We start from the raw sequence: 13,844 nt of genomic DNA on the forward strand, positions 1-13,844 counted from the left end.
TCAACGAATGTGATTTCTTGATTTACTACGACTGACAGATGGAGGATTATGTCCCAGCAGGCTCCTCTTTCCCACTGAGCACTCTGAGCATGTGGCCAGGGCCCCGTGATCGGTTGGGGCCCCCTAGTTGCTGTCAGATCGCCAAATTATAGCCGATATTTATTACCAAAAAACAAATTTATTTCGAAAAATCGAATGATAGTGACTGAGTGCAATACCTACTTGATTATTACACTACTGGCCATTTAAATTTACTACACCAAGAAGAAATACAGATGATAAACAGGTATTCATTGGACAAATATATTACACTACAACTGACATGTGATTACATTTTCACGCAATTTGGGTGTATAGATCCTGAGAAATCAGTACACAGAACAACCACCTCTGGCCGCAATAACGGCCTTCATACGCCCGGGGATTGAGTCAAAAAGAGCGTGGATGGCGTGTACGGGTACAGCTGCCCATGCGGCTTCAACACGATACCACAGTTCATCAAGAGTAGTGAATGGCGTATTGTGACGAGCCAGTTGCACGGCCACGATTGACCAGAAGTTTTCAGTTGGTGAGAGATTTGGAGAATGTGCTGGATAGGGCAGCAGCAGTCGAACATTTTCTGTGTCCAGAAAGGCCCGTACAGGACCTGCGACATGCGGTCGTGCATTATCCTGCTGAAATTTAGGGTTTCGCAGGGATAGAATGAAGGGTAGAGCCACGGATCTTAATACGTCTGAAATATAACGTCCACTGTTCAAAGTGCCGTCAATACGAGCAAGAGGTGACCCAGACGTGTAACCAATGGCACCCCATACCATGACGCCGGGTGATACACCAGTATGGCGATTACGAATACACGCTTCCAATGAGCGTTCACCGCGATTTCGCCAAACACGGATGCGACCATCATGATGCTGTAAACAGAACCTGGATTCATCCGTAAAAATGACGTTTTGCCGTTTGTGCACACAGGTTCGTCGTTGAGTACAGCATCGCAGGTGCCCTGTCTGTGATGCAGCGTCAAGGGTAACCGCAGCCATGGTCTCCGAGCTGATAGTCCATGCTGCTGCAAACGTCGTCGAACTGTTCGTGCAGATGGTTGTTGTCTTGCAAATGTCCCCATCTGTTGACTCATGGATCTACATCTACATCTACATCCATACTCCGCAAGCCACCTGACGGTGTGTGGCGGAGGGTACCTTCAGTACCTCTATCGGTTCTCCCTTCTATTCCAGTCTCGTATTGTTCGTGGAAAGAAGGATTGTCGGTATGCCTCTGTGTGTGCTCTAATCTCTCTGATTTTATCCTCATGGTCTCTTCGCGAGATATACGTAGGAGGGAGCAATATACTGCTTGACTCTTCGGTGAAGGTTTGTTCTCGAAACTTTGACAAAAGCCCGTACCGAGCTACTGGGCGTCTCTCCTGCAGAGTCTTCCACTGGAGTTTATCTATCATCTCCGTAACGCTTTCGCGATTACTAAATGATCCTATAACGAAGCGCGCTGCTCTCCGTTGGATCTTCTCTATGTCTTGTATCAACCCTATCTGGTACGGATCCCACACTGCTGAGCAGTATTCAAGCAGTGGGCGAACAAGCGTACTGTAACCTACTTCCTTTGTTTTCGGATTGCATTTCCTTAGGATTCTTCCAATGAATCTCAGTCTGGCATCTGCTTTACCGACGATCAACATTATATGATCATTCCATTTTAAATCACTCCTAATGCGTACTCCCAGATAATTTATGGTATTAACTGCTTCCAGTTGCTGACCTGCTATTTTGTAGCTAAATGATAAAGGATCTATCTTTATGTGTATTCGCAGCACATTACACTTGTCTACATTGAGATTCAATTGCCATTCCCTGCACCATGCGTCAATTCGCTGCAGATCCTCCTGCATTTCAGTACAATTTTCCATTGTTACAACCTCTCGATACACCACAGCATCATCTGCAAAAAGCCTCAGTGAACTTCCGATGTCACCCACAGGTCATTTATGTATATTGTGAATAGCAACGGTCCTATGACACTCCCCTGCGGCACACCTGAAATCACTCTTACTTCGGAAGACTTCTCTCCATTGAGAATAACATGCTGCGTCCTGTTATCTAGGAACTCCTCAATCCAATCACACAATTGGTCTGATAGTCCATATGCTCTTACTTTGTTCATTAAACGACTGTGGGGAACTGTATCGAACGCCTTGCGGAAGTCAAGAAACACGGCATCTTCCTGTGAACCCGTGTCTATGGCCCTCTGAGTCTCGTGGACGAATAGCGCGAGCTGGGTTTCACATGACCGTCTTTTTCGAAACCCATGCTGATTCCTACAGAGTAGATTTCTAGTCTCCAGAAAAGTCATTATACTCGAACACAATACGTGTTCCAAAATTCTACAACTGATCGACGTTAGAGATATAGGTCTATAGTTCTGCACATCTGTTCGACGTCCCTTCTTGAAAACGGGGATGACCTGTGCCCTTTTCCAATCCTTTGGAACGCTACGCTCTTCTAGAGACCTACGGTACACCGCTGCAAGAAGGGGGGCAAGTTCCTTCGCGTACTCTGTGTAAAATTGAACTGGTATCCCATCAGGTCCAGAGGCCTTTCCTCTTTTGAGCGATTTCAATTGTTTCTCTATCCCTCTGTCGTCTATTTCGATATCTACCATTTTGTCATCTGTGCGACAATCTAGAGAAGGAACTACAGTGCAATCTTCCTCTGTGAAACAACTTTGGAAAAAGACATTTAGTATTTCGGCCTTTAGTCTGTCATCCTCTGTTTCAGTACCATTTTGGTCACAGAGTGTCTGGATATTTTGTTTTGATCCACCTACCGCTTTCACATAAGACCAAAATTTCTTAGGATTTTCTGCCAAGTCAGTACATAGAACTTTACTTTCGAATTCATTGAACGCCTCTCGCATAGCCCTCCTCACACTAAATTTCGCTTCGCGTAATTTTTGTTTGTCTGCAAGGCTTTGGCGATGTTTATGTTTGCTGTGAAGTTCCCTTTGCTTCCGCAGCAGTTTTCTAACTCGGTTGTTGTACCACGATGGCTCTTTTCAATCTCTTGCGATCTTGCTTGGCACATACTCATCTAACGCATAATGTACGACGGTTTTGAACTTTGTCCACTGATCCTCAACACTATCTGTACTTGAGACAAAACTTTTGTGTTGAGCCAACAGGTACTCTGAAATCTGCTTTTTGTCACTTTTTCTAAACAGAAAAATCTTCCTACCCTTTTTAATATTCCTATTTACGGCTGAAATCATCGATACCGTAACCGCTTTATGATCGCTGATTCCCTGTTCTGCGTTAATTTTTTCAAATAGTTCGGGTCAGTTTGTCACCAGAAGGTCTAATATGTTATCGCCACGAGTCGGTTCTCTGTTTAACTGCTCAAGGTAGTTTTCAGATAAAGCACTTAAAAATATTTCACTGGATTCTTTGTCCCTGACACCCGTTATGAACGTTTGAGTCTCCCAGTCTATATCCAGCAAATTAAAATCTCCACCCAGAACTATAACATGGTGGGGAAATCTACTCGAAATATTTTCCAAATTATCCTTCAGGTGCTCAGCCACAACAGCTGCTGAGCCAGGGGGCCTATAGAGACATCCAATTACCATGTCTGAGCCTGCTTTAACCGTGACCTTCACCCAAATCATTTCACATTTCGGATCTCCGTCAATTTCCTTCGATACTATTGCACTTCTTATCGCTATAAACACGCCTCCCCCTTCACTGTTCAGCCTGTCTCTGCGGTATACATTCCAATCTGAGTTTAGGATTTCATTACTGTTTACGTCTGGTTTCAGCCAACTTTCTGTCCCTAGTACTATATGGGCGTTTATTAATGAGCGCAGTTCTGGGACCTTTCTATAGACGCTCCTGCAGTTTACTACTAGCACATTAATATTGTTATTCCCTGTTGCATTTTGCCTACTCCTACCTTGCCGCGTCTCAGGAGGCGTCTTGTCGGGCCTTGGGAGGGGATTCTCTAACCTAAAAAAACCCCCATGTGCACTCCACACGTACTCCGCTACCCTTGTAGCCGCTTCCAGCGTGTAGTGCACGCCTGATCTATTCAGGGGGACCCTACATTTCTCCACCCGATAGCGGAGGTCGAGAAATTTGCACCCCAGATCTCCGCAGAATCGTCTGAGCCTCTGGTTTAAGCCTTCCACTCGGCTCCAAACCAGAGGACCGCGATCGGTTCTGGGAACGATACTACAAATAGTTAGCTCTGATTCCACCCCGCGAGCGAGGCTTTCCGCCTTCACCAATTCCGCCGACCGCCTGTACGAACTGAGGATGACCTCTGAACCCAGACGGCAGGAGTCATTGGTGCCGACATGAGCAACAATTTGCAGTCGGGTGCACCCAGTGCTCTCTATCGCCGCCGGCATGGCCTCCTCCACATCTCGGATGAGACCCCCCGGCAAGCAGACAGAGTGAACACTGGCCTTCTTCCCCGACCTTCCCGCTATTTCCCTAAGGGGCTCCATCACCCGCCTAACGTTGGAGCTCCCAATAACTAATAAACCCCTCCCCCCGTGTGCCTGCTCGGACCTTGCTGAAGGAGCAGCCACATGTCCACTCACGGCCAGCCTCCACATTGACCCTCCGCCTGGTGCGCCGCGAACGCCGCTGAACCCGCCACTCCCCTTGGGGAGAGGGTGGCCCGACCGCACCCGGTACCCGCGAAGATGTCTCGACAGCAGGGACAGTGGGTGAAGCATGTAACACCTGGGGTGTACCTTGCGACGCACCAGACTCCCCACTGCCGCTACACTCCGAGGCAGCAGCCCGAAGACGGCTGACCGCGGCCATCAACACGTTCAGCTGTTCGCGAACAGTGGCCAGCTCCTCCTGCGTCCGTACACAGCAGTCACACATCCTATCCATCCTATGAATCAATTTACTGAAGAGAGTTAATCAACCTTTAACTAGACTGCTAATTCACTAAAGGCGGCTGTTTATTCACTAAACTGTGGTTGCTAGCCACTTCTTGTAGAAAACAATGAAAATAGCACTACCTGTCTCTGGACTGTATTGAAAACAAACACTAGCACTACTGGCACTATGGCTGACTAAAGGGACTCTCTCTGACTGTATTCAAAACAAACACGAAATCTATGGAACACTATTAATAGCACCCGACAATTAAAGCTTCCTAAAAGCAAATACACACGGAAGAAGAAGTGACAAGTAAGAAAAATACAGTTAATACTTAAATTAAGGTAGCTCGCTGCACAGCAGACGTGAAGCAGACGGCAGTTACGACGATCGAGACGTGGCAGCACGATCCGTTACAGTCATGCGGATAAGATGCCTGTCATCTCGACTGCTAGTGATACGAAGCGTTGGGATCCAGCACGGCGTTCCGTATTACCCTCCTGAACCCACCGATTCCATATTCTGCTAACAGTCATTGGATCTCGACCAACGCGAACAGCAATATCGTGATACGATAAACCGCAATCGCGATAGGCTACAATCCGACCTTTATCAAAGTAGGAAACGTGATGGTACGCATTTCTCCTCCTTACACGAGACATCACAACAACGTTTCACCAGGCAACACCGGTCAACTGCTGTTTGTGTATGAGAAATCGGTTGGAAACTTTCCTCATGTCAACACTTTGTAGGTGTCGCCACCAGCGCCAACCTTGTGTGAATGCTCTGTAAAGCTAATAATTTACATACCACAGCATCTTCTTCCTGTCGGTTAAATTTCGCGTCTGTAGCACGTCATCATCGTGGTGTAGCAATTTTAATGGCCAGTAGTGTAGCTTTGCGAAGCACACAGTTCTGCACGGAACGAATAGCGACGTAAAATTAAACGTGACCGACCGACTAAAATTAACCGACTCGACGATCAGGAATTCCCCTGTAGTTGTCTGTGGTGTTGTGACGTTTGTTTTGTTTTCAGTTGTTACTCACCGTGATCTGGGGTATTCTTTGATTAAATCGTCCTTTGCCTGTTTAATTTTTTTGTTAGCGACTGTGTTCGGTGTAAAAATAAATACTGAATTATAATATAAAATATCGAAACGGTCATATCCTAGCGGAACTGCAAAAAAGCAGCACAACAGAAGGAAGTAATTGAAAAGTTACCAAAATTTACAGCATATTTTATTACTACTACCGGAGCAACTTCTGCAAGTAGCAATCAAATAATAAATCTTTCCCATAATGAGTCGTGTCGATCACAAATTGAGGGAATTTCTGAATTTTCGAATGTTCATGTTCTATACCAGTTTCAGATTTCTACCAATTTAGGAAAAGAGATTGAATCAAAAAGCGGCCGTTCCTGTGACGAAAATGCAAAAGCTTCGGTGGCTACACCGACTCCGACATCTGCGTCAATTGGACCCAGAAGAAATATCACACGATCCCGCTGATTATTTTCATGAAAATTTTGTAGAAAGAGATCGTGAAATTTTGATTCGTAAGGGAGCTGCACATATTCAAATTCAAATTCTGACTTTTCCAAGGCATCCAGAACCTACAAAGATGGTAATAAATCAGTAACTAGGTATTTCAACAAAGCATTATTTATTCGCAAATTAAAGAATAATTAAAGCGTCGAGAGAAAATGGTTGCTGTACTCGCCTTCCAAGAACTCTGTATTTGGTGTTTCATGCTGCTTATTTAACCCTTCTGATGTAAATCTATGCTCTCCGAGTGGATGTAATGATTGGAAGCACATTAATCACATAATTTTAACACATGAAAATAGCCCACCACATAAGCAGTCCATGATGATTTATCTGGCACGAAGTACAGCAGATGGTAGAATAGGTGAAGACTATCTCAACATCAAGAAGAAGTTGATTACTGGAGAAATGTACTTCAACAGATTGTAGCTGTTGTAAAATTTTTGGCATCAATAGAGCTCCCATTTCGCTGTGACAATGAAATCCTAGGATCTCCCAACAATGGAAATAATTTGTGATGTACGGAATTATTGAGTGAACTCGATCCGTTTCTTGCATATCACTTACAAAAATTTGAGAATCCTGGAAAAGGTAACACTTCTTATTAATCAGCAAATATCTGTAATGAGTTTATTTACGTAATGGAAAAACAGGTCCTAAAAAAATATAAATGAAGTTAAATTAGCAAACTATTTTTCCGTTAGCGTTGACAGTACGCCCGATCTGTCTCATGTTGACCAGCTAACTTTTCTAGTTCGATACGTGATAGACCGTGTTCCTGTTGAAAGGCACCTGAGATTTATACCTATTAAATACCATAAATTTAAGTATTTAGTGGAGACCATCTTGAATTTTTTAGAGAATCATGATATTCCCATAAAAGATTGCAGAGAACAAAGTTACGACAATGATTCAAATATCTCGGGGAAGTATACTGGTCTACAAGCAAGAATCAAGGAGAAGTGTGAATTTGCCAAATTTGTACCATGTGCGGGACATTCACTAAACTTGGTAAGTGTCCAAACTGCTGGGTGTGTATCAGAGGCAACAAAGTTTTTTAAAATGGTTCAGAAAGCGTACAACTTTTTGTCTAGCTCTACCCACCGATGGAATATATTGACAGAATATTTAGGTTAAAAAAAGTTGTTAAAACTCTTTCACAAACCAGATGGGCAGCCCAAGCTGATGCAGTAAGCGCCTTGCGTGAAGGTCGTAAACAAATTATAGAAAATTTGATGTCCATCGCAGAAGATAAAGAATAGCCAAGATAAACTAGAGATGAAGCCCTTAGTCTGCCCAGAAAAATGGGAAAGCTAGAATTTATTATACTAATGGAAATTTAGAACTCCATGTTGGAAGAAATTTGTTCTCTTCACTTGATGATTTTATCATGAACCTCAGAGATAAATCTGATGAATTCGAATTGTCCTCCAAAGAAAGAAACCGGGAATCTGATTACAAGGACCTGCCTCAAGAACAAAACGTAGAAGATCACGCCAGAGTTTTTTTTGGTGGCCCTGCACCGTCAGTCCAACTGAATGGAAAAGAGAAATTCAAAGTAGAAATCTTTCTTTCCATATTGATACCCTGAGCGTTCGTCTAAAACAGAGGTTACGTTCGTATGAGAACATTACTTAACGTTTTGGTTTATTTTTTCGCCTGAAAACTCTGAATTCCGAAGAGCTGAGACAAAGTTATAAAGAATTTGCTGAAATTCATTTTTAAGACGTTAACAAGCAAGAGCTGAAAATGGAATGTCTGCATTTAACAGAATACTTGAAAACTGTTTACAGTAAAAATGGGGGAACTAATAGTATATTGGAAATATATCAACTTTTGAAAGAAAACAAAATTGAAGACACATTTCCGAATGTAGAAATCGTATTGAGAATCTTTTGAAGGATGATGGTAACCAACTGCAGAACGGAACGCTCGTTCTCCAAAATTGAAAAGAATAAAAAATGGATTAAGAAGTACAATGCTTGAAGAGAGATTAACCAGTTTATCGCAGATGTCCATAGAATGTGATCTGCTCAAAACTATAGATTTTTGAAGAAGTGATTAATGATTGTGTCCATCTCAAATCTAGAAGGGTTGGCTACTTCTTCAATCAACATAGGTTTTTAAGCACTAACCTGTGAATGCTAAAAGATTTACTTTTGTCAATTATATTATCTATTCATTTAATGTGACTTTAAAGAAATGAAAATATCTAGAACCTCGCTTATGTACTTTTTTTGTCTAGTCTAACAAAATAGTGCTCTGTTAAGGTCATAGGGGCCCCATTCTACGAGGTGCATTCAAGTTCTAAGGCCTCCAATTTTTTTTCTCCGGACTGGAAAGAGATAGGCTAGAAACATGCGCATTGTTTTAAAATGAGGCCGCATTCATTGTCAATACGTCCCAGAGATGGCAGCACCGTACGGCAGATGGAATTTTACCGCCAGCGGCTAGAATGAGAACTGTTTTAAATACTTAAAATGGCGACATTTTCCTTACTTGAACAGCGTGCAATCATTCGTTTTCTGAATTTGCGTGGTGTGAAACCAATTGAAATTCATCGACAGTTGAAGGAGACATATGGTGATGGAGTTATGGATGTGTCGAAAGTGCGTTCGTGGGTGCGACAGTTTAATGAAGGCAGAACATCGTGTGACAACAAACCAAAACAACCTCGGGCTCGCACAAGCCGGTCTGACGACATGATCGAGAAAGTGGAGAGAATTGTTTTGGGGGATCACCGAATGACTGTTGAACAGATCGCCTCCAGAGTTGGCATTTCTGTGGGTTCTGTGCACACAATCCTGCATGACGACCTGAAAATGCGAAAAGTGTGATCCAGGTGGGTGGCACGAAAGCTGACGGCCGAGCACATGGCTGCCCATGTGGCATGTTGCCAAGCAATGTTGACGCGCAACGACAGCATGAATGGGTCTTTCTTTTCGTCGGTTGTGACAATGGATGACACGTGGATGCCATTTTTCAATCCAGAAACAAAGCGCCAGTCAGCTCAATGGAAGCACACAGATTCACCGCCACCAAAAAAATTTCGGGTAACCGCCAGTGCTGAAAAAATGATGGCGTCCATATTCTGGGACAGCGAGGGCGTAATCCTTACCCATTGCATTCCAAAGGGCACTACGGTAACAGGTGTATCCTACGAAAATGTTTTGAAGAACAAATTCCTTCCTGCACTGCAACAAAAACGTCCGGGAAGGGCTGCGCGTGTGCTGTTTCACCAAGACAATGCACCCGCACATCGAGCTGACGTTACACAACAGTTTCTTCGTGATAACAACTTTGAAGTGATTCCTCATGCTCCCTACTCACCTGACCTGGCTCCTAGTGACTTTTGGCTTTTTCCAACAATGAAAGTCACTCTCCGTGGCCGCACATTCACCAGCAGTGCTGCTATTGCCTCAGCGATTTTCCAGTGGTCAAAATAGACTCCTAAAGAAGCCTTCGCCGCTGCCATGGAATCATGGCGTCAGCGTTGTGAAAAATGTGTACGTCTGTAGGGCGATTACGTCGAGAAGTAACGCCAGTTTCATCGATTTCGGGTGAGTAGTTAATTAGAAAAAAAATCGGAGGCCTTAGAACTTGAATGCACCTCGTAGTAATATGTCCAAGGCCTCCAATAGATTAAAGACGGTCCCGTGTCACAGTCGTCGACGGACTGTTCACTGTACAGAGATGATGTGTCAACACATATGAGTGAATTCGATCATCTTCGGACAAAGTGATCATGGTAATGACAAAAGCGCTAAATAGGAGTACCTTCGCTTAAAAGTAAAATAGCTACTGAAGAGGCGAGGAAGCTATAGCATTACTTTTTAAGAAAGACAGATGAAAATCGATCAGTTTAGCGTCTGAACGTGAAACACACATTGAAAAGACAATTATAAAAACTTCAAGATTCAGAAAAAAGATAGGTGATTACTTTGAACAGTCGGGGTCTGGTCACTTAAAAATTAGAACCCTCTGAAATTGATACTGCATTTTTAATCTAGCAATTTTAAAAAAAAAGACCTTGCTGCATGCAATGAACATTCTTTTTTTTAACTATGTGTTTAAGGATACTTTCGGATATTCGAAAGCATTCACCAAATGTGTTTGGTTCCCTGAATGTTGAAAAAAAAAATCGCTGCATTAAAATAAAATAAAATTATGTTCGGGAGGTACTGCAGCATGTCGATCCTGTTGCGTAACATCCAACAGATTTTTTTTCTGGTTAAAGGACACTTCTTATAATGGAGATTAATTTTTGTCTTTGAGCCACCCGTTATTGGGACATTTTACTGAATTTGTAAATCAGACCTCTGTACGTTCGGTCAGTTATTTCTTTCACGGGGTTTCTTCATAAACGGCAATAAAAACTGAAGATATGTACTTAACGCCGAGAGATATTTGCGAGACCTTATCAACAACTGAAGTGTTTTGCCAATGTTAGATGAGAATGAAGTGCTATTAAGCAGGTACTGTTTGAAATAACAGTGGGCTGCTGGGATTTCTCCCACTACATGAGATATCCTTGTTTCTTGGTTTCAAGTAACTGGAAGGAAGGTCGACGTCAGCAGTTAATATTTAAACTACAGGATGGCAATGTGTTCAGTCCTTCGTTCGCCGTTGGCGCCGCGTTTCATCTCGAAGAATTTCGGACAGCTGATCGGCAGGGCCGACAACTTTGACGTAGTGCAGTGAGTGGACTAAATACACTACAATTATTTACGAAAACTGAGATAGATTACTTCCTCTAAAACTTTGAAAGATGATTTATTGCTAGACATTTCATTGTTTTAAACGCGGAGAGAAGAAACATATTTTAAAGATTGCTTAATATTTTACGGAGTCAATAAGGTTTTCATTGTGGGCCGACTTGTACAAGTATGTTGTCTGCAGAATGAGAAGTAAGCCCATATTCTTGCGTTGTGTTTACGAAGCGTCTGTGCTTGAATCCTTGAAATTTAATTTATGAAGAACCGATGCTCCGACACGACAGCTTCGTTGGGCTAATTTTAACACATGGATCCCAGGGTGAATCTGGTACATAACGCTTGTAATTTTGTGTATATATAATAATGAGAAATGTGCATGAAACGAGCGAGGCAGATACAGTCCATTGACTGTTCTGTGCGAGTATAAAATAGCAGTACAGATTTCAGTTATAAAAAAAGGTAGTCGCAGAACTAACCTTTCCATTCTCGGGTGGTAACGAGACAAGCGCTATCGCCTCGAGTGACTTACTGTTTCAACAGTTCCTTAAAATCGAGATAAATATACGTACGTGCCTCACATTTGGCTGCATGTATGCCATAGAAATATTAGTTGCACGTACTTGCAAATGTACAGAAACAGTCACAGCATGCATCATAAGTAGCTTTTTTAACTGCCGGTATCAGACATTCAGTGCGAAGTCGCAATAAACTCCAAAACACAAAATATTATTGAAAATATAGGTGGAAGAATGTAATATACTATAACATAATATCAAGTATCTAGTTCGAGGTATATTTCACAGAGTTGTACACTCATTTCCACAGCCCATTATTTCATGTTGATATTTGAGTGGCAGTAGCGTATGAAAAAAGCTGGGATAGTGTCGAGCACTGAATTTATATGTTCTGAATTAGTTACACATTTAGTGCAGTTGTTTCATGCAGGATAATTGTAAACACTGACATACTGCTATTGACAGAATGAACAGCTTCATTGTAGAACATCCTGCATACCCCTGATTTATTTATAAAAATAACTCCTTATTGTAAAGGATACAAGTTGGTAACATTTTGGACTGTATTAAAATGGCTAACGTTTTTTAGCCTGTTGATAAGTAGTGTTTTTCCATCCTTTCAGAGGCTATAGAAAGAACTTCGAATTCAGTGTGATTCCAAATGTTTCATTCTGAGGTACATGTTGTTCTCTATGTTACCCGGACTGATTTTCATTTTTTATTCTTTCACAAGTTGTTACTGTAAAATAGAGCTGTAAAGTTTGGAAGGTAGGAGATGAGGTACTGGCAGAAGTAAAGCTGTGAGGACGGGTTGTGAGTCGTGCTTGGGTAGCTCAGTTGGTAGAACACTTGCCCGCGAAAGGCAAAGGTCCCGAGTTCGAGTCTCGGTCCGGCACACAGTTTTAATCTGCCAGGAAGTTTCAGTATAAAATGCAGTTTTGGCTGTTCTCTGTATTGCCTTAAGGAAAGCAGTATTACATAATTGATTATGATATTTAGAAATGAGGCTGCTACGAAAAAAATACATCCTATTACAGGGTCAAAATTAATGGGATCTGTCTGGCACACATGGGAAAACATACATTTTTTCCTCTAACACGAGGGACAGTTAAAACCAGAGATCCTGTAACCCTCATATGGTGCAATCCACTGCTTGGGTGGCCACATTCTGTATGGAACAAACATATAAATTCAAGACAGCCAAACAATACTTACAATTTTGGCAGCATACCCACTTCGCTCTCATATGAAGATGCAGCCAGTCAGTCAGGAAATGAGGATGCTATAACCCAAACCAACACTAAGGAATAAGTCAGTCTATTTCATTTTGGATGAAACTCCATTCACAGCATCGAGGAAGGCCAGGGAGAAGTTCACAAAAGATTACAGGCACATGTGAGTGTTATCCTCCCAGCTAGATAGTATCATTTGCAGATGAAGATAAGGTTAGTGAGGAAGATGAGCACATGTGCACTATTGAAAATGGTCTGCAAGAATATCCATCAAGTTAGGGTAGTTGTTCTCATTAATGTTGTCTTGTGAGACTCCGTGGAAAATTAAAACTGTGCTGGACTGGGACTCTAAATCAGAACCTTTGCCTATTGCAGGCAATTGGTTGCAAGAGGCAAGGGTTCCAGGTTTGAGTCTTGGTCCCGTACACAGTTTTAATGTGGCAGGAAGTTTCATGCCACTCCACTGCAGAGGGAAAATTCTAAAGTCTTGTCTAGTGTTGATGTAAGGAATCATAGTACTGGTCATAATTGTGCCCAAGGAATTTAGTTCTCAGTATCTGTTACATGTTGTTCTTTCAGGACTATTGTGCTATTTTTTTATTATTTTTTTTCTCTCCACAGGATGCAAAACTTATTAGGTTTTTCAGGATGGTTTGAAGATTGCTAAACTAATTCCTACTGGTCATTAGTGAGTCTGACCCACACACTCATCTTTTACAGTTTATTTTCCACGATGTAACTGATAAAGAGGTCATTTTATCTGTTTAATAACGATGAGATAAAGATGAATATTAGATTGGCTTTGACCAGTGTCGTAGAAAACGGGCAACAAACAGTATAAACAATATGGTAACTATAATGCGATATCAGTAGTGTGTTTTTTGGCTAAGCTGCAGATCAGACAGTCACCTTTCAGTCTAACTAGGACTCAG

General features: G+C 42.2%; 1 protein-coding gene across 8 annotated transcripts in view; it reads left to right on the forward strand.

Annotated features, from left to right (window-relative positions):
• Positions 1 to 13,844, forward strand: part of LOC126184757 (protein Malvolio) — a 408,032-nt gene that overhangs the window by 276,959 nt on the left and 117,229 nt on the right. For 3 of the 8 annotated variants that reach the window (XM_049927304.1, XM_049927299.1, XM_049927297.1), the window contains exon 1: positions 11,355 to 11,493. The exons of 1 other annotated variant lie outside the window; for it this stretch is intronic. In XM_049927304.1, the coding sequence (XP_049783261.1) occupies positions 11,473 to 11,493 (21 nt within the window). In that variant the 5' untranslated portion in view covers positions 11,355 to 11,472. Of the gene's footprint in view, positions 1 to 11,012; positions 11,148 to 11,193; positions 11,494 to 11,706; positions 11,731 to 13,844 lie in introns of those variants that run through there. 4 more of the 8 variants (XM_049927302.1, XM_049927301.1, XM_049927298.1 and 1 more) reach the window with 4 other exon arrangements.

Source organism: Schistocerca cancellata, chromosome 4, assembly GCF_023864275.1.
Source record: "Schistocerca cancellata isolate TAMUIC-IGC-003103 chromosome 4, iqSchCanc2.1, whole genome shotgun sequence".
Lineage (NCBI taxonomy): Eukaryota > Metazoa > Arthropoda > Insecta > Orthoptera > Acrididae > Schistocerca > Schistocerca cancellata.